The sequence below is a fragment of the Piliocolobus tephrosceles genome, chromosome 17 (assembly GCF_002776525.5).
Source record: "Piliocolobus tephrosceles isolate RC106 chromosome 17, ASM277652v3, whole genome shotgun sequence".
Classification (NCBI taxonomy): Eukaryota; Metazoa; Chordata; class Mammalia; order Primates; family Cercopithecidae; genus Piliocolobus; species Piliocolobus tephrosceles.
The window spans coordinates 41,095,322-41,115,286 of NC_045450.1; the positions used below are offsets into that span (position 1 = coordinate 41,095,322).

Sequence of the window (19,965 nt, forward strand, 5' to 3'; positions counted from 1 at the left end):
CTGTCAGGGAAGATGAGGATGGCAGGGCTAAGTAAAGGCCATGCACCCTGATCCCAGACCTCAGAGAAAGCTGTCGGGGTGATGGTGCCTTGGCTGGAGCAGGCCACCCACCTGGCCCAGCGCTGAACTGAGAACCTGAGGGACACATCCTCTCCCTTCTCCCTCCCTGCTAACATAGCCTGGCAGATGAGTCCCCAGATGCTTGGCTCAACCCCTGACCCCCTGTACCCCAGGAGCCAGACTCTGGGAGTCAGAGAAGCTGTCATCCAGCCCTGGCTCCACTGTGCTGTCCACATCCTGCCCCACCCAGCACGGCCCGCTGGGACCTCCCTGCCTGGCCCAGCTGCTGCATGGCCATGGGCGCCACTCTGCCTCACCTGTGTTTTAGTTGACAGGAGTATTTGTCACCCTTGTTTTTACACCTGTCACCATCCCACCTGCCGCATGTAAACACTACCAGCATCAACACAGTAATGCCAGTTCCCCCGGGTGGGCACCAGCCAAGCCCTCTGGGAGCTGAGGAGAGCAGGTGATAGCAGCTGGAGAGGTCCCAGGGGCCAGCCTTCCCTGACCCTGCCCTCAGGGAGACAGGGCTGCCAGGCTCTGGGCCAGCTCTGCCCCTGGCTTACTGATGGCCCCACCTCCTACTCCTGGGCCTCCATTTCCTCTCAGAAGACGAAGCCACTAAATCACAGGGAAGCAGGGCTGCACGGGGCTGGCGATGTGGGCTCTGGAGTCAGGCGGCTGGCATTCAATCCCGGCTCTACCACCTACTGGCTGAGGGACCGTCGGCAAGTCTCATAACCCATCTGATCTTCAGTTTGTCTGAGTATAAAATGGGGGAAATGATAATACTTGTGAACATAAGATGGAGCAAGGCTCCTGGTAAGTGCTCGCTAGACACTGGCTGCTGTCATGATCTCTTGGGGTCCCTCCTTGACACCAGGCCCCTGAGTGCATGTGTGGTTGTGTGTCTGTCTACCTGAGCCCCAAGGCTCGCAGCAAACACTGAAGCGGCCACAGCCTGGGCTTGCTGTATCCTGCTGTATCCCTCTGGACTGGTTGGCTCAGCCAGCCCTGACCCCTGAACCCAGAGGTCCTTCCTCAACCCCAACCCTGACAACCTTCTGCCACCACTGACTTTCTGCAAAGACTCATAATTCTGGATTTCCTTCCTGAGGTGGTGGCTGTAGCCGAAAGCCCCACTTTCACCCATGAGAAGGTCTCCTGAGAATAAGCCACACCTCCACAGGTGGAGGCCTTGCCATCCAGCCCTGGGATGTGCTGCCCAGGGCCTTCCAAGTGGGACACATGCCGCTGCTCTGTGAGATGAGATGGCTCAGTGGGACAAGGCTCACAGATTTAATAGCATGGGCTCACCGAGTTGGAAAGTGGTTCCTTCTTCTCTCTCAGCTTGTCTGAGAACCTCAAAAAAGAAAGTCTCAGGCTGGTGCTTGGACCCTCATAACACCTCTGAACCTATCTCCTAGGTCAACAGAGAGCAAGGCCTCAAGCCCAGAGCCTTCAACAGGCAAGGGATCCAGAGAATTTAGAATCCTATTCTGCTCTCATTGTAGTTATTCTTATGGGTATTTTCTATTTAAAATACTTTATTCAAGTTCTTCACTTATCATAGGGATATGATGTTTATAGGGTAAAAAGATGTGTCAAGGAAAAACAATAAGTATTGCCCATTAGCTGATGCAGGACTTTGGCAGAACTTATGAATATATTAGAGTATGATGTTTGGGAAAGAATGCTCTTGTCCAGCAGCTCTTAAACATTTTGGTTTATACTCCTAAAAATTATCAAGGACCCCAGTAAGCATTTTGTTTATGTAGGTTATATCTATCAATTTTTATTATATTAAAAATTAAAATTAAGAAAAATTTAAAATATATATTTATTTGAAAATAACTATAATAATTCCATTACACATTAATATAGACAAAATTGTTATGGAAAAGTACTGTATTTTTCAAAAATATTTTAGTAAGGAGAATGTCATCGTTTTACATTTTTGCAAATCTCTTTCATGTCCGGCCTGATAGAAAATGGCTCGGTTCTCACATGTGTCTCTGCTGTCTCTCTGTTGTGATGTGTTGTTTTGCTTGAAGAAAAATTTGGCCCCACACGAACAGGGAAGGAGTATTTTACTAGCCTTTTCAGATAATTATTCTTTGAAACTCCCAGAACGTGGCAAATGGTAGTTTCTTAAAGGAGAGTTGCAATGTGGAATCTGAAAGTGTTATCAATGACCCTTCTTTTATTACTTTTTTTGAGACAGGATCTGTCTCACCCAGGCTGGAGTGCAGTGGCACAATGACGGCTCACTCCAGCCTCAACCTCTGGGCTCAAGCAATCCTCCCACTTCAGCTTCCCCAGTAGCTGGGACTACAGGTACACACCACTCCCAGGTGGCCACCACGCCTGGCTAATTTTTTCTAATTTTTTGTAGAGATGGGGTCTCACTGTGTTGCCTGTGCCGGTCAATGACCCTTTCCTGTTCTGTTACGTTAAAACTTACTGGCCTACCTTGCACTTTGAATGGATCGCTTACCATGAATGATTTTTAACATCATTTTGGTCATTTGGAAAATACTGGTTCATGAGTTACACAGATCTGAATGTTGACACATTTCAGCGTATTACACCAAAAACTCACATTTGTTAATATCGACACTGATCTTTGAGAAAAGCTTTAGGTATTGGGAAGTTATCAAGTTTACAGTGGTAAACATGAGTCTTCCACAATTCTGGGTTTTCACTTGAAAGCCAGAATTTTATAATTTTGGTAACAAATACGTCAGTGATTTTCTTTGAAATCGTGCCTCACTGGTTCATTTTTGGGAGAACTTCTGCCAGAGACCCCAGTTTGAAATCCCATTGCTGGCCTCTCAGGAAAAGCAGTGTCCCATGAAGGAAGGGGCAAGTCCAGCTTGCAACTCAGCCTTTCCCCAATACAGCCATCACCCTTACATTTGCAGCATGGGTTTTGTGCCTACTTCCCATGTCATCATCACACAGAATTGTAAGACATGTACTCAAGAGTGGAATTTTTTTCAAGTCGTAATTTTTACTCCTTCACCAACGACGTTCTTCAGTCTAGCCAGCAATTGCTTTCTAGGTCGTAGGGAGTGCAATGGCAGCTCTGCAGTCCGGCGCCAAGTCCAGTGCCGGCGCCTGGCTTCTGGCTAAGGGGACCACAATTGTATCTGCTGCTGCTACTTTTGCACCATCCATGCAAATGTTAACACTGTTAGGAAGGCAAGTGACATCTTAGTTTTGTTATGAAAATAGTTTCGGGCTGGGTGCGGTGGCTCAAGCCTGTAATCCCAGCACTTTGGGAGGCCGAGACGGGCGGATCACGAAATCAGGAGATGGAGACCATCCTGGCTAACACGGTGAAACCCTGTCTCTACTAAAAAATACAAAAAACTAGCCGGGCGAGGTGGCGGGCGCCTGTAGTCCCATCTACTTGGGAGGCTGAGGCAGGAGAATGGCATAAACCCGGGAGGCAGAGCTTGCAGTGAGCTGAGATCCGGCCACTGCCCTCCAGCCTGGGTGACAGAGCGAGACTCCATCTCAAAAAAAAAAAAAAAAGCAAAACAAAAATAGTTTTGATTTCATGGACCCCCCTGAAAGGATCTGAGAGACCCCTCGAGGTCCACTGACCACCTGTTGAGAACCACTGATCTAGTCAATCCCTTCCTTATGCACTGGGACACTAAGACCCCAGGAGGAGAAAAGACTTGCCCAGGGTCCCAAAGCCAGTCAGAGGCAGAGACCTGAAGCCCAAAGCTCTGAGATCCTGGAAGCAACATGATCTGCACCTTTTCTAACAAAACAGTATCTGGCCACTCCGATGAACGGCACAGGAGCCAGTGTCCCTGGGGAAGGGACAAGGAGGCAAGAGGGATGAACCAGCCTGGGGAGAGGCACCAGTTGGCCAACCCTGTCAACTTCAGGAGTTGCCCATTCCCACCCTGCACCTTGTGTGTAGTGCTGCAGCCTCCATCTTTTCTCTTCCATGGCTGTGTTGCTAATGTCTCACAGCCGAGGCGGCTGTAATTAAACTGTTCACCATCGTCACTTCGTGTTCTGAAGAGATGAGGTTGGCCATTATCATTTTTCTTCTCTTTGAATGAGCTCTGTGTGGGTAATTTCATTCTGCCCTTGTTCATTTCTTAGAAATTTCATCTATCCAATTTAGTTCTGTTTTCCTATCTTAGAACATTGGGCTCAGGGGAAAGGAGGTGGAGGGTAAGGGCATCATAGATTTGGAAATTTCTGTCCCATTCACCTTAAAGCTTGTTTGGGACAGGATAGTGCCTGCTTGGTGGTGCGGCTATCCAGAGAGCCCCCACCCAGGAGAGATACCCAGGAGGTATAGAACGGGGGTCTGGACCCACCAAGGGGAGAAGGGCACCAAGAGAAAGAGGCACCACTTAAGGCTGTCCCAGAAGGGCAGTGGTTGAAGCTTTGGACAGACGGCGTCCCCACCCCTTTCCTGGTGGTCAGAAGCCTTGCTGACATAAAAACACCCCTGCCCCTGGGGGCCCAGGACAGGCTTCTATTGCTGATGAAAGTGAGCAGGGGCCAGGCACAGTGGCTCACACCTGTAATCTCAGCACTTTGGGAGGCCGAGGCAGACAGATCACGAGGTCAGGAGTTCGAGACCAGCCTGGCCAACATGGAGAAACCCCATCTCTACTAAAAATACAAAAATTAGCCGGGCATTGGTGGCAGGCACCTGTAATCCCAGCTACTCAGGAGGCTGAGGCAGGAGAATTGCTTGAACCCGGGAGGCAGAGGTTGCAGTGGGCCAAAGATCGCACCACTGCACTCCAGCCTAGACAACAGAGTGAGACTCTGACTCAGAAAAAAAAAAAAAACATGAGCAGGGCCTCCATCCTGCGTTTCCTCTCCCCGCCGTGCCCTGCCAGGCCTCCACTAGCTCCTCTAGGACCCCCATGCCCACTCTACACAGATGTTGGCAGGACTGACAACCCCCCTGGTCCTGCAGGAAGAGGCCAGAAGCCCAGGCCACACAGAAAACGTGAATGTCCCAGGCCCCAACACATGAAAGGCCTGGTATTTCCTCTGCCAGGCTGTATGAGGAAGTGTTTCCCCCCCATCAGGGCTGCCCCAGAATGGACACTGGCCTGTCCACCAGGGCAGGGCACCCCCTCATAGGCATGACCAGCAACCTGGCCGAGAGGCTGTCTGTGCTCGAGCCCCTGAGCCATCTGTGTGCCCACAGGGTGGCTGTCCTAAGTTTAACGTTATAGGGCTGCACGGCCCCACTGCTGTCCTCAGGCCCTGCTGATGGCTGCCAGGGCAACAGGGCATCTGGTGCCTCCAGGACCCACTGTTGCCCGTCAAGGCCCTCAGTGTTGCCTGAGTCTCACCTCACCTCTCTTTAATTCCCTCCTCACCTCTCGAGGAGCCCCTGGGAAGACCCATGTCTCGCAGACACAGCCCGTCATGCCACTATCCACAAAGCTGTTCCTCCTGAGGCCCAGACCCTGCCTCCTTGGGGTGGCCTCCCCCCTCTCTAGCTGGCGCTGATGGGTCTGATGTCCCTAGTGGACTGCAGGCATGGGCACGGCAGGGTCCAGGCCTGGCAGTTCTGTTGCCAGCACTCAGCCCTGGGCTTCACATGGAGATGTCCTCCGGTCTGTGGGGAAGGAAGATTCCTAGGTCTAGCCCTGGCTTCTGCTTAACGGGGCCCAGGGCCAGGGATGGGAAACTGCACCAGCCGCTGACAAGTGGTTTCTGGGTGAAAACTTTCAAGTGTGCGGGAACCAGTGACAGGGCCTCAGAGGACTTGGGCCACAGTCGCCTTCCCACCCCCTGGCCCCTGGTTCTGGAAGGAACATAGTAAGCAGCTTCTGTCTAGGAAAAACCTGCTTCTCAGTCATTGGAAGATCCCTGAGTTCTGAGGCTGAAAAGGAAAGAAAGTTAGGATCAAAAAACCCAAGCCTTCTTTACCTCCACAGGAGGCAGCCTGGGTCCAGGCAGGGAAGGTTCTCAGAAGGGCTTAGGACAAATCCTGGGGAACCCAGGATTTCTCAACGCAGGTGGAGACTTCAGGAAAGCCTTCCTTAACACAGCCACAGACCCCTGACACCAAGGGGACCATGGGACAGAGGCAGGGAAAGCCACAGGAGCTGCTTTCCCTCCACCCTGTTGTGTTCAAGGCACCAACTACTGGGCTGGAGAGATTCCCTTTATGTTGAATGTGAAAGTCCTTAAGGCCCAGACCCTACTGAGTGTCTGCCACCTAGCAGGTGTAAATGGATACATAGTAGATGGGTGAATGGATGAGTGGATCAAGGAGAGAATGACTGGGTGGGAGGCGAGTTGGATCAAACAGGAGTGGATGAGTAACTAAGGGATAGATAGATGCCAGGGAAGAGTGGAGGGGATGGTGGTGGATTGGGAGGGATGTGAGTGGATGGATGAACTAGGGTGGCTGATGAGTAGATGATGTATAGATGGGTAGGTGCACAAGGTTTGATAGGTAGGTATCCTGGGTAGGTGGTACAGGATGTGTGGCTGGCTGGCGGGAGACGGGATGATGGATGGATTTGAAAGAAGAGAGTGGGAGGATCATCATCCTAACTGTAAAAGGAAAGCAAGATTAGAGATGGTACTGAATCCTTGGTTCTGCTGCAGGATCTTTTCAGGGAACCAGGAAGGTTCCCTTCCCTAAAGCAATGATGGGTCCATGAGGTCCCCTTCCTCCTCGAGAGACCCTGTGAGCTGACGACGTTCTGTAGGTGCAGGCCTTGCTCAGACTCCTAAGCCCAAGCGAGGAAAGAGCCACAGCTGCCAAATGCCTGCAGCACCCCAGTTGTTGCCACTACCAAAGACTCATCACAAATGTCTAACGTGCCCCCGGGGTGGCGATTTGGTACCACTTCCACTGAGAGTCACAGGCAGAGAGGCATCTGCCAGCCCAGGGCCAGGAAAGCAGACCCCCGCCCCTGAAGGGAGTGCTCCCCACTATTCTGAGACCCAGCTGCAGAGAGGGAGGGGCAGGGGGCTCTCTCCTGTGCCGGAGAGAATGTGACGGTATTTCCTCAGATGTGCAGGCCTGGGTGGGATCGCTAGTTACGAAGTACCCAGAATTCTCTGCCAGCTGGAATTGTAGTGGCCAGGCTGGGCCGCCAGCGGCTGAGGTCTCTCTGCCCCTTCCCATTGAAGAGCAAGTCGGCAGCCCAAGGAAGGCAGCCATGGCCGCCGAGCCCGGCCCTGCAATACCTGATCTCTGGCTCGGCAGGTCTAGCTCACTGCTCCCTCTCCCATTGGCCTGTGCACTCCTGCCCCCTGGTGGGTACAGGGACAACTACAGTACATGGGGCAGGGTGGGGCCAGATGGAGGCTCTTCCGTGCAACTGGAGGACTGGGTTTGTGTGTGTGTCTGTGTGTATGTGTGTGCGCGCGCGCGTGCATGTCTGCAGACTCACCCTTCACTTGGCCTAAAAGATTAGAGATGGAGGAAAGCTCTGAGTGATCCAAAGCAGCTCCTCAAATGGAAGGGGTTATTATAATAATTACTATGATTATTGTTATCAAGATTATCATGCTTGCCTAGAAAGTCTTGTACAAAGCGGGCTTATTTTGTGTCAGCTTGTTGTTTGTGTCTGAGGCATTTCATCTTTGCTTATAATAACTAACATTTGCAGGCTTCTTTCATGTTGCAAAGCTGTGTCACATCCTCAGCCCGTTTTATCTGCACAAACAGCCCTGTGCAGTGGGAAGTAGTGAGAGAACAGAGGCTCAGAGGTTAAGTGTTCTGTCCAAGGTCACAGGGCTAAAAAGATGCAGAAGCCAGGATTTGAACTTGGGTCACACAATGAAAATCCCTGTTCATTTCCTTATCATATCCTTGGCACCTCATCCCTTGAGAGAGAAGAGGCCTTTTATTAGGCTTTAGCTCCAAGCCTCTTTGCCACTGATATTTACTGAAAAGCTTACATTGCCATGAAGAGAAGGGAAGGGTTTTGAAGACTCAAGTGTTAGAAGTGCAGTTTGCCATCCCGGTTTCACACAAAGAATATACCTGGGCTTTTCCAAGTCACTGCAGTATCTGACGTGTGAGTGGAGAATGTGGTCTTCTATCCTTGTCGCTAAGGTTCTCTTGGTCACTATCACCACCGCTGGGGTGTGGCACAGGACAGACAGGCATCTGCTACATCTCTGAGAAGCAGGGAAGGAGGTGCTATAGCAGTAGAAGCTGTTGCAGGGGGACTGTCTATGTCCTGGTGGGTAAGAGCTGGGTGCACAGGGATCAGGGCCCTGACTGGGCTCTGGGAGCCTACACCCCTCGGAGCATGGGTTCTATCTCCGGGGACCAGCTGGCTGACTGGAGAGAGCTTTCTGGAAGCAGCATCCCTCCCTGCTGGACACCATGGGCTGTTATACTGATTGTCACCGGGATACTATTTCCCCAGCACACTTGTGACCAGCCGCCAGCAGCACATATCCTCGTGGCAGGACACAGGGCCTGTGTGCCAGGATAACGGACCCCCTGTGTACTGCTAGTTCTGGAGCATCACTACCCCACCACCTCCCGGGCATCCTGCTCCCCAGCAGCAGCCCAAAGCAACCCACTTCTGGGGGACACCTCTACCAAGTTCCCCACCCCGTCTCAATGCTGGAATGTCCCCTGGGCCCGGTCTCCACAGGCCTCTTCCTCTCCCTGCCCACCCCTTTCTCCAGCTGCTCACAGGTGCAGTGCAAAGTTTACATAGGGGGTTCTCCAGAGCCTCGAGGTTCCCCCAAAATGCCTCACCTCCACCATGGCAGCTTCGAGCCATTTATTTGTCAGCATTAAGAATGAGATATGATTTAACCGGAAAGATTGTACTGGTTACTATGAAAAAATATGTTCTTGCTGTCTTTGAATCACTGATGTGGAAAAGTGTCCTGTAGGTGGCCTTGAGAAATGACAACCTGCCCTGGCCTCCTGATCCTAAACCCATAAGAATGGCATCTCACTTACTGTTAACACTCAGAAATGCTCAGCCCCAGCCATGCCCTAAAGAAGAGTCCCATCCTCCTCCCATGCCCCCGATCATCATGAGGGTGGGCAGGTTGCTCTTATCTCTATGTGGCAGCCCTGGGCAGCCCATGAGGTGGAGCCATGTATACTCATCCACTGGGTGGGCACCAGCGCAGCCCACCCCTCAGGGCCACCCCTGTGCTCACTTCCCTCCGTTTGTTCACACAACAGTCTTGCAAAGAAAATGATGGTGCTGTCATCCCCATTTTGCAGGTGAGGACACTGAGCCTCAGAAAGGTGATACCCCTTGCTCAAGCTGGAAGCTAAAGCTGGAGCTCAGGTCTGGGTGGCTCCTGAATTTGCAGTCTGAAGCCCCCAGAAGGCTGCATGGAGCAAGACTAAAGGTCCAAGGAGGGAGTGAGCAGAGGAGGTTCCTCAAAAGGTGTGGGGTGGCAGGAAAGTCAGATGTTGGATTCCATGGTGGATTCCAGCAGGCGCAGAATGATGAGGTGGGGGCATTCTGGGCCCTTAATGACTGCAAAACCCATCCCACCTGCACCTGCACACCTGAGGAAACGCAGTCAGGTTTTTCCTCACACACAACAGAGAGCCCCTCCCCTCCTCTCTGTAGCTGGGCCTCAGACCTATGGGGACAGTGGTGGGAAGAGGGGCCCACTCCTTCATGCCTCAGGCAGACACGCATATCCATGAACTCCTTACAGGAGTGCCTGCTACTGAATCCCCCAGACTGCCTTTAGTGTGCAGCCTGTGGCCAGTGCTCACAACACAGCTAGTGCCTTGCCAGTCCCATGGGAGAGAGAGGGGCCGCCCCCACAGGAAACACCACACAGCATGTGGGCACTGTGCATGGGGTGTGGTCAGATAGTAAGAGAGGATCGGATTCAGATGCCAGGAAAGCCAGTGGTGCTGCAGGAATGGGAAGGGGTCTTCCTGCAGGAGGTAGGCCCCACATTAGCCTTGGCAGATTAGGGAGTGTAATAGGACTATGTGGGGTACAAGTGCAAAAATAAACCAAACAAACAAACAACATATCCTCCACTGGATTTTTCAAAGCAGGGGGTTGATTGACTCAAGTAACTAGAAAGCCCAGAGGTCTCTGTGGCTGCAGGCACAGGTGGATCCAGGCGTTGACATGTTCTCATGACTCAGGTGCCTCCCTCTCAGCTCTGCTTTCCTCACTGATGGCTGCACACTCAGAGGGGCCCTCCCTTTGAGAGCTGCCGCAAGTGTCCTGGGGCTGGCTGGTACTGGAGACTGATTGTTAGTCTAATTTGACAAATAGGGATTCTTTGCCTAACCCAGACTGTTCACAGGCCAGTGAGATGGGTTGTCCAAGCCTAGAGCATGTGTCTACCCCTAGAATCAGGGGAGATTCAGCTCAACACAAAGCGCTCAGACTGGGTTGGAGAAGGGTGCTTCCCTTCTGGGAACTAGGGTTCTTCTGCCAGAAAACAAGAGAAAAAAGCCACAGAGGCGGAGAGGGCAGCTGCCCAGCAGAGCAGGGCTGGGCAGAGAGGAGCGGGCAGGCCTTCACTACCACCTGGAAGCGGTCATTGCTGTCTCTCCTGCAGCACTGCCGGGGCGGGAGCACACAGTGAGTTTTCTAAAGAAGTCAGCTCTAGCAGTCCGCCCTGCGTAAACGCTCACAGGCCAGACCCGGTATCTTCATCCATTCAGGCTACTATAGCAGAATACCACATGCTGGGTGGCTTATAAATAACAGAAATTTATTTCTCACAATTCTGGAAGCTGGGAAGTTCAAGATGAAGGTGCTGGCAGATCAGCGTCAGGTGGGGGCTACTTTCTCGTGGACGGCCCCTTCTTGCTGTGTCCCCACGTGGTGGAAGGGGTGTGGGTCTCTGGGGCCTGTCTTATAAGGGCACTAACCCGCTTCGTGAGAGCTCCACCTTTAAGACCTAATCACCTCCCAACGACCCCATCTCCAAATGCCAGCATCTTGGGGGTTAGGATTTCAGCATAAGAATCTTAGGGGGACTTAAACAATCAGACTACAGCACCTGGTGAGTCTGCCCAGGGGACATGCATGTGTTTTGTCATGTGTCATATGGCCTGGGCACCCAGGCATGCTCTGACCGGCAAGAAACAGCAGTGTGATGGGGCCGTAGCAGAGAGAACGGTGCTAGAAAATACCCCACACACACACCCCATAGGCCCAGGAGGAGCCTTGGATAGGAAATTCAGGCTCAGTGTGAGCCCCGTCCCCCAGATCCCTAAAAGCAGGCAGACAAAGGAGCACCTGGCTCTAGTAATTGCTTGTGAAGCCCGCCACCCTCCTTTGTGCTGGCAAAGCCCCTCCTTCCCCTGAGGCCTGGCCCTTCCGTCCTATGCATCTCCCTCCTGTCTGCTTGGGGGCTAGGTTAGGTGCCAGTTAGTTCTCAGCTCGGGCCTCAGGCGGCCAGGTCTCGTCTGAGATGTCAAGTCCAGAGCTGCTGGCTGTGGCACGTAGAGGAGGCTGACTTTGAGTCCAGGCTCTCCTTACTGGCGGTGTGATCTTTAGCAAGCTGCCTCACCTAAGCGGGATACCCACCTGCCATAATCACTAAATGAGATACAAACTGACAAGAGCTGGAGGATAGATAGGACTGAGTGAGAAACTGGGGCCAGGCCTCATATTAAAATGCCAAGGATCCATACATCCTGGAAATGTGGCTAAGCACCAGCTCTCTACCAGGCACTGTGTGAGGCCCAGTACCATGAGAAATCAGGAAACGATGCCTGCCCTGAATAGCCGGCACATACAGCACCAGCTGTACCACGGTGTGTGTTGTGCGCTGTGGGAGCAGGGAGGTGGGCTTCCCTGAGGAGGTGACATTTGAGATAGGGTGGGACGGAGACCAGAGTGATCTGGGCAGATGGAGCACCTTGAGGTGGGATTGCCAGCTTATTTGGGGAACAGGAGTAAGGCTGTGTGACTGGAGCCCCATGAGAGGGGGAAAGTGGGAGGATGTCAGGACAGAGAGCAGGCAGGGGCTTCGTAGGCCCCAAGGAGTCTGGAATGCAGGAATGATGGGCAGCTGTTGAGAGGAAGAGCTATACCCATTAGGATTAAGTTTAACTGAATACCAGAGACTCTGGAAATTATGCCTTAAATAAGACAGAAGTTGAATTTAAGTATTAAGAAAATACACACTGAAGATAGTGTGAGGATGACTTCAGATAGTGTGGAGTCTGGTCCTTGACCTAGGCTGTTTTTGGATCACTATTCCACTATCCAAGGTCAACAAGGTGTTGACCTTGTCTTCATGATCCCATTTATCTGCTAGAGCTCCAGCCATCACATCCAAGTTCCAAGCATTAGGAAAGAGGGAATGAGAGAAAAAGGGTGCCCCTTACCTTTAAAACAACCTTTCCTGAGGCCTTACTTCACTTCAGCTTACCTGTCATTGTGCAGAATTTGTCACATGGTCACAACTAGCTGTAAGCAAAAAAAAAAAAAAAAAAAAATCAGCCTTCTAGTTGGATATCAGTGTGCCCAACTAAACATTTCTGGATTCTTTTTGTAAAGGAGAAGGGGAGAATTGACATTAAGAGGAAACTAATGGTCTCCTGCTCTGTGAGGAACAGGCTGAAGAGGAGAAGGACCGAGGCAGGGAGCCCTTGGGAGGGAACCATGGAGGCCTGGATTCAGAAGTAGGGGAGGAGCAGACAGCTGAAAGCAGATTTGAAAGAGGAACCGCAGGGCACTGGGCATAGGAAGGTGCAGTGAAATCAAGCAAGTCTCCCGGTCTTTGAGTTTGAGGAGTTGAGCCAATGTGGAAGACAGGAGAAAGCAGGAAGGGCGGGGGGCCAGGGGGTGTTGCTGCCAGCACAGGACCCCTCCCAGCCCACAACGGGAAGGCCTAGACCCCTGGGCTGTCTGCTGGAGAATCCCAGGAAATCATCTATCCCAGATGTCCCGAAGCTGTAGAATGCATCCTACTGCAGTGGGACCCATTAAATTCCAGGCCACACGTGGAAGCTCAAACGTGGGAGCACAGTAGGTTTGTGGCCTCGGTTTGTAAGTTGCACCCTCTTGAGTGTCCTCCTGCAAAGCCTGTTGTGGCTCCGGGGCCCCCACGTTAGCATGTGATCCTCAGGTCCAGGGAAGGTCTTGCCTCATAGGCGTCCCCTACCCTGCTCTCGGGTCCTGACTTGTTCTGACTCAGGTGCTCCACAGATCTGCAGAAACCGTGAAGGCGGGGCCCAAAGAAGGAAGTTTGGAAAACTCTTGCCAGGTCCACCACCCGCATTCCTCAGATGGGAAAGTACCCCAAGATTGCCCGAGGTCAGCCAGGCGCGAGGAGCAGGATCGCTGCAGGTCCCTGACTCACAGTCCTTGCACTGTTTTTAGCCCCAGGTGGAGGCGCCGCCCCTGCTTACCCACCTATTGCTGCCCTGAGTCATCCCTGCCTGCCTGGGGCACCCAAAGCCCAGGCCCCAGGGCTGGCTTTCCAGGTCACTGCTGCCAAGGGGGCTTGGACTATCTTCATGCCCAGTGAGGGCGAAGTTGGACCCTAAGGACTGGGGTGTTGGGGATACTGACCTTTGGGAGCTGGGTCAGGTCAGCATGGGGACTTGGCCTTCCAGCCTCTGCACCATTGTAGCTTCCTTCCCAGGACAGGCAATGGGAGGGGGCACAGCTGCCAGAACTTTCTCACCGCCCTTCTGCAGTGGACAGCCTCTGACATGTAAATGGCACCTTAGCTGGACAGCTCAATTCTGGAAGAGCTTTGGCCTCACACTTCTGTATAGACCTTTTGTTGGCCACAAAACTCCCAGATGCTGACCTCATTTTCTTTGTGTCTCTCCCATCCCCAAGGATGCCTGCAGACTTTCAGTACCTCCCACTCACTTCTAGAGCCACGTGCCATGGGCTGGGCAATCAGTCTCTCTCCTCTGGCCTAATCAGAGGGTTGGGAGTTGAAGGGGTTTGCGGCAGAATAATTGTCTAATAATACTGCATGCAGCCGGGCGCTGTGGTGCACGCCTGTAATCCTAACACTTTGGGAGGCCAAGGTGGGTGGATCACCTGAGGTCGGGAGTTCGAGACCAGCCTGACCAACATGAAGAAACCCCGTCTCTACTAAAAATACAAAATTAGCTGGGCGTGGTGGCACATGCCTGTAATCCCAGTTACTTGGGAGGCTAAGCCAGGAGAATCTCTTGAACCCGGGAGGCGGAGGTTGCAGTGAGCCGAGATCATGCCACTGCACTCCAGCCTGGGCAACAGGAGCAAACCTTTGTCTCAAATTAATAATAATAATGCACACATGAATAAAATATCCCAATTCTGGAGAGCCTGTGAAATCGGGGAGATGGTAGGCCTGGTGTATGGCACTCCCAGACCCCAGTGGGGTCTCGGTCTCTCTTCTTGGCTCCAGGACTCATGCAGGCTGAAACCAGGGGTAAGGCAGCTGGAGGAGGGCCCCCAGCTCCCTGCCTCCACCTCCTCCAGTGCTGAGCATCTTGTCTCGGGCCTGGTAGTAGTCAGGGTCTCTGTGAGTATGAGTGGCAGAAACTAACAGGACGGGGCTCACAGGCCAGGTCACATGAAGGGTCAGGGGATCCAGCCTTGGAGACCTAAATACCATGACACTTCCCTGCTTCTTTCTGGTAGCTTTATTCCGAGAGGCTTCTCCATGGGTTGGGGGACACTGGTCTCAGTGATACTAGTGGCTCTGGGGCCACATCCTCCTAAGCTTCCCCCTTTGAAGAATCCCAGGGAAAGACTACAGGTGGCCCAGCATGGTCACATGCCTACCAGCCACCTCCTCCACTCATCGACCTTCTTCCTTGCCTTGGCATCTCATACCTGGTTCCCAGGGCCTGGTATGGACTGGAAGCTGGCCTGGGCTCCACAGGACTCAGGGTCCAGCACACTCCTGGCCCAGCCTTGTGCTCCCAGCCATGCCTCTCCCTGTTGCTGGGACATCTCGCAGTGCCACTCAGCTGGTGCACACCCTGAAGCATGGTGCCCCGGGCCGGCAGTGGTCACTAGGCAGGGATGTTCTCAGGGCCTGCTAGGATTCAGCCAGGGACAGAGGGGCCACTCAGGTGGTGGTCAACTTGCACTTTGGTTAGGAGAGTGGTCTGAGCAAAGTCCTGTCAGCCACAGAGACATGTGAAGAGCAAGAAGACAGGTATGTCTGGTGCCGGGGCTGAGACAGGGGTTTGCTGTCCTCAAGACAGCGTCTAGAGGTTTAGGTTCCTCTAGAAGCTTCCCTGAGACAAGGATTTGGGTGAGACAAGGAGTTTATTTGGGAGGTCATTTCAGGAAGCACCGAGGCAGTGGGGAAGCCACACAGGAAGGGAGGGAAGCCATGAAGGGGAACTGACAGGTGGCCTGCCACGTTGGCAGCTGGGGCTCCATCCTGTGGGATCCTGTCTGACTGTGTAGCTTGTCTCAGAATTGCCTCCCTGGGAAGGCAAGGAAGCTGGGGTATTTGCCCATTCCTATCTGTCCTGGGCACCGACTCCCAAACTGTGCAGCCAGCTATACCCCCGAGGCAGTGAGCTCCATGGGCAGAGGCAGGAGGGTGGCCCGGGGCAGCACCTGGTCTGCTCTCACCTACTCCGAGTTGGACACTAAAGGCTGTGGCTGCCTCTGACGGAGTGCAGGTCTTCCTGGGCAAGGCCAGTTCAGCTGTGGTCTAGACCCCTCTACCAGGCACTGTCGGCCATCCAGGGTGCTCTCGGCACAGAGGGGTGTGATCACAGAGGTGGGCCTGGAGTCCAAAGGCACCTCATCTTGAGTCCCAGCCCTGCCACTCACCATCGGGTTGTGAAGTGAGTGCCTTCCTCTCTGTGGCCCTCAATTTCCCCACTGTGAAGTGGGGATGGTAACACTGTATTAGCTGTGCCACAGGAGTGCCGTCTAACAAGCCTCTCCTAAACCCAGCCACTTAGTTCTGCTGCAGATCAGAGACCCAGGGCAGGCTCTACTCTGTCCCGTATCCCACCCCTAGGCCACCAGCTCCCCAGGTCTTCTTCCCAGGATGAATGACAGAGCCTCATGGCGATGGCAGGGCCCATGAGGACCGGCAGAAAAATGGCCTCTCGAGCTGGCACAGTGCCACTCCTGCACCATTCTGTGGACCGTGGCGAGTCCTGTGCCATACTCAACATCAAGCAGACAGGAAATATACTGTGCCTTTAGCAGGAGGAGCTGAAGAGGCAGAGGAGGGGTGAAAGGCCCAATGACACAGCTCCTGCCACTCGCTCCTGAGGTGGGGGAGGTTCTGAGAACAGAGTGTGTCCACCAAATCCTTTGTACACTAAGTACTACTCCCGTGTGCAAGGTGGCAGTGACAATGCAGTCCTGGGATGTCTCCAGGAGCCTTCTTGTCTTCAAAGACTACCACACTCCTGGTTGTGATGTTACATGCATGTGATTGTAGTCTTTGAAAACAGGTGACCCTACTTTGATATCCAGGATGAAGGGAAGGGGAAGAATCCTGTTAATTATGCAGTACTTTTTCTGTAATTTCAAGAAGGCTCAGCCTACACTTGTGCACCTTAAGCAAATTCAGCTACACCCACTCAGACAAGGAGGAAGGGAGGAGGCAGAGGAGGAGAGCGCTCCAAGCTCATTACCTGTCCTTTCCCATTCCCATGTTTCACCTGACCTAGGGGCTTCCCCTGCCCCCAGAGAAAGGTAGGCCCCAGGTCACAAACAAATCAAGAAAAATTAATAAAATGGCCTTTGACTTTGAGCAATCCAAGGGCCAAAGTTCTTGAGATTTAATGTTGGCATGAGGTATTTTTGCCATCTGCACTCACTTGGCAACCAGCCCTTCCCATCCCCCAGTCCTGAGGCACAGCCCCCCTGTGGCCCATCCCTCAGCTAACCAGAATTCTCCACCGAAACACCTGCTCCTCCACATAGCCCAATTCTAAGGACTCCATTCCAGCCTGCGTAAGAAGTGTAGAAAATTACAACTCAGCAAAGAACATTGTTTTTTTTTCTCCCCCAAACAAAATAACTGTGTTTTCAGGATGAAAGCAGAGCTGCTGGTTGAGTTGGAGGGTGGAGAACAGAGCCCAGCCCACTCTCCCTTCCTGCCCCAGAAAACTCTGGGGCCCCATGGGCTGTGGCTTGGAGCTCCTGCTTTAGGATGTCCATGTGGTAGAAGGCCCCACAGGCCCCATGAACCCCGACTGTGCATGCTCAGGTCGTGGCCCTCCCCAGAGCAGGCTGTGAGCTGAGCTGTGGTCCTGCCACACTGGCTGGGCCCTCATCACAGTCCCAGCCAGGGGAGAGCCCTTGGCTGGCAGGGGTCTTCTGTCCTCACCGAAGTCTCAAAGCCCACCGTCCACCTCTCCTCACAGGCTGACGCCAAGATGGTGTGCGACGTGGTGAGTCGGATGGAAGACACCGAGCCCTTCTCTGCAGAGCTGCTTTCTGCCATGATGCGGCTCTGGGGCGACTCAGGAATCCAAGAGTGCTTCAACCGGTCCCGGGAGTATCAGCTCAACGACTCTGCCAAATAGTGAGTGTCCCGGTGGGTGCACAGCCTGGAGCCGGGCAGTGATGCGGGAGTGGAAGGGGACTGGCGATGGGGATTGGCAGAGCAAGGATTCTCGTCTGAGGTCATGCCTGCCAGGAGATGTTCTACTACAGGTGGGGGCTGTCAGGAAGGAATGAGAAGGGGCCTCTTCCTGCCCCCCAGGAGAAGGCAGAGGACACAAGAGACAACCACACAGTGGAAATTCCCAGAGGGCGGGACCTTGTCATTGGCCTGTCCCGAGGAGTGCCTGGCATTGCAAAAAGACGGCTTTCAAGTATAGCAGCTTTGGTTTTTCATGGGGAGCCCCTGACCCCATAAATACAAACCAAACCAACAGCCATATAGACAGAAAACAAATGGTGCCATTTTGTTTTATTTTAGAGAAAATAGTAAGTTTTCCATTCCCTTATCTTCAAAATTAAAAATAAGGGCCGGGCGCAGTGGCTCAAGCCTGTAATCCCAGCACTTTGGGAGGCCGAGACGGGTGGATCACGAGGTCAGGAGATCGAGACCATCCTGGCTAACACGGTGAAACACCGTCTCTACTGAAAATACAAAAAACTAGCTGGGCGAGGTGGCGGGCACCTGTAGTCCCAGCTACTCAGGAGGCTGAGGCAGGAGAATGGCGTAAACCCGGGAGGCGGAGCTTGCAGTGAGCTGAGATCTGGCCACTTCACTCCAGCCTGGGCGACAGAGCGAGACTCCGTCTCAAATAAATAAATAAATAAATAAATAAATAAATAAATAAATAAATAAATAAGGAATATGTAAGTCTAATTAATATAATAAATGTATACTTTAATACTCTGTTATAACTAAATAAGGAAGATGACAAGAGGGCAGGAGGGTGGACGGAGGAAAGGAAGGGGACAGAGGAGAAAGAAGAGGAGAGAAGAGAAGATGGAGAAGTAGGAAATGGTAAAAGCCGGAGCTGGTTAGAAGGTGCTCCCGGCTCTTCCCATGACCGCAGGTCACAGGTCCATTGGCTGCAGCTTTATCACTCTAGGGATCTCCAAGGACATCCTCACTGCTTCTGTGCCCTTGGCCCCTAGATTGGAGGCTCCAGAGCCCTGGGATGGTCAGTGTTGGTCAGGGACATGTCTTCTGTCATGGAGACACTGGGGTTGCCCCCTTGGCTTTTGGGAAACACACCCCACTTTTGCAATTGCAATCTGGTACCCATACATTCAGTGGAGACTTTCTGCAAGGAGCCTCTGCGCTTTACCCCACTGACTGGGAAGACTCTGACATGATCCAGTCCAGCCATTTTCACCAGGTCTTCTCAGCTGGGGCCATTTTGCCTCCAGGGGACATTCAGCAACATCTGGGGACATTTTTGATGACTGCAGCTAGAGTGGTTCTCCCGGCAGCTAAAGTGGTGCTCCTGGCAGCTAGAGTGGTGCTCTCAGCATCTAGCAGGTAGAGGCCAGAGATGCAGTTAAACATCCCACAGTGTGCAGGATGGCCCCCACAACAAAGAGTTGCGTGGCCCCAGACATCCATAGTGCCAAGATTAAGAAACCCGAATCTACGCAATGCCAATGGACAATGGCTGAGGCCAATGTTCACTCCTGGACATTTCCACAGGCCACATGGCAGCCAACAGACTAGGGGCTTGAGCAAGGCCAGGAGCGGCTTCCCATTTCTGCACACCTAGATTGACCACAGGGCAAATGCCAAAGTCCTGTGAGTTCCAGGTGATGACTACCTAGGTCCCTGGGCCTGATGAGCTCCCAGGGACACCCTGGTGGTCAGGGCAGTGAGCCCAGAAGCTCAGTGTCCACCATTCCGTATGCTCAAATCACAGACCAGAGCCAGGCAGGAGAGAGTGCCTTTCAGCTGGCCTCCTCCCTTCCACCACTCCCTGTCCCTGCCCTGGAGTCCAGGGCCTCCTCCCCGAGAGTCAGCAAGACCCTCAGGGGCCTTTAGGGCCAGCTGGCCGAAATCTGTCTTCTAGTGGCTCACCAAATCGTGCTCTCCACTTACATTTTTACCCATTTCACTAATTATAACATGAATCCATTACAAGAAAAAAAAAATTTAAACAAATGCAGAGGCATATAAAATGAGAAGCAATCTTCTTCCTACTCCCCTCACCAGCCCTGCCCCTCCCACTTTTACCCACTTCCATTTATTTGTCCCAGTGGCATCCAGAAAAACTTGATCCTCCGACTCAAAATAGTATTTACGGCCACCCACTCTGGAATCGAGGGAGCTCAGCTCACCTTCCTTCCTTCCACCGCTCTCCACCTTCACCTCCGGCTTTTTGCTGGTTACAGGATTATTTTTAGTTCTTCCGGTGCTTACCTTTATAACTTTAAATAAGAAACTTGAGTCAGTATTTGTCAACTCCCCACCAAGTAAGCTGAGGAAATTCTCCTCCCTGCAGCCTCGTCTCTGCCTTCTTTCAAATTTTCCACTTCC

General features: G+C 52.7%; 1 protein-coding gene across 2 annotated transcripts in view; it reads left to right on the plus strand.

Annotated features, from left to right (window-relative positions):
* Positions 1-19,965, plus strand: part of GNAO1 (G protein subunit alpha o1) — a 166,847-nt gene that overhangs the window by 120,577 nt on the left and 26,305 nt on the right. For both annotated transcript variants that reach the window (XM_023209968.2, XM_023209967.2), the window contains exon 4: positions 17,363-17,523. In XM_023209968.2, the coding sequence (XP_023065736.1) occupies positions 17,363-17,523 (161 nt within the window). The remainder of the gene's footprint in view (positions 1-17,362; positions 17,524-19,965) is intronic.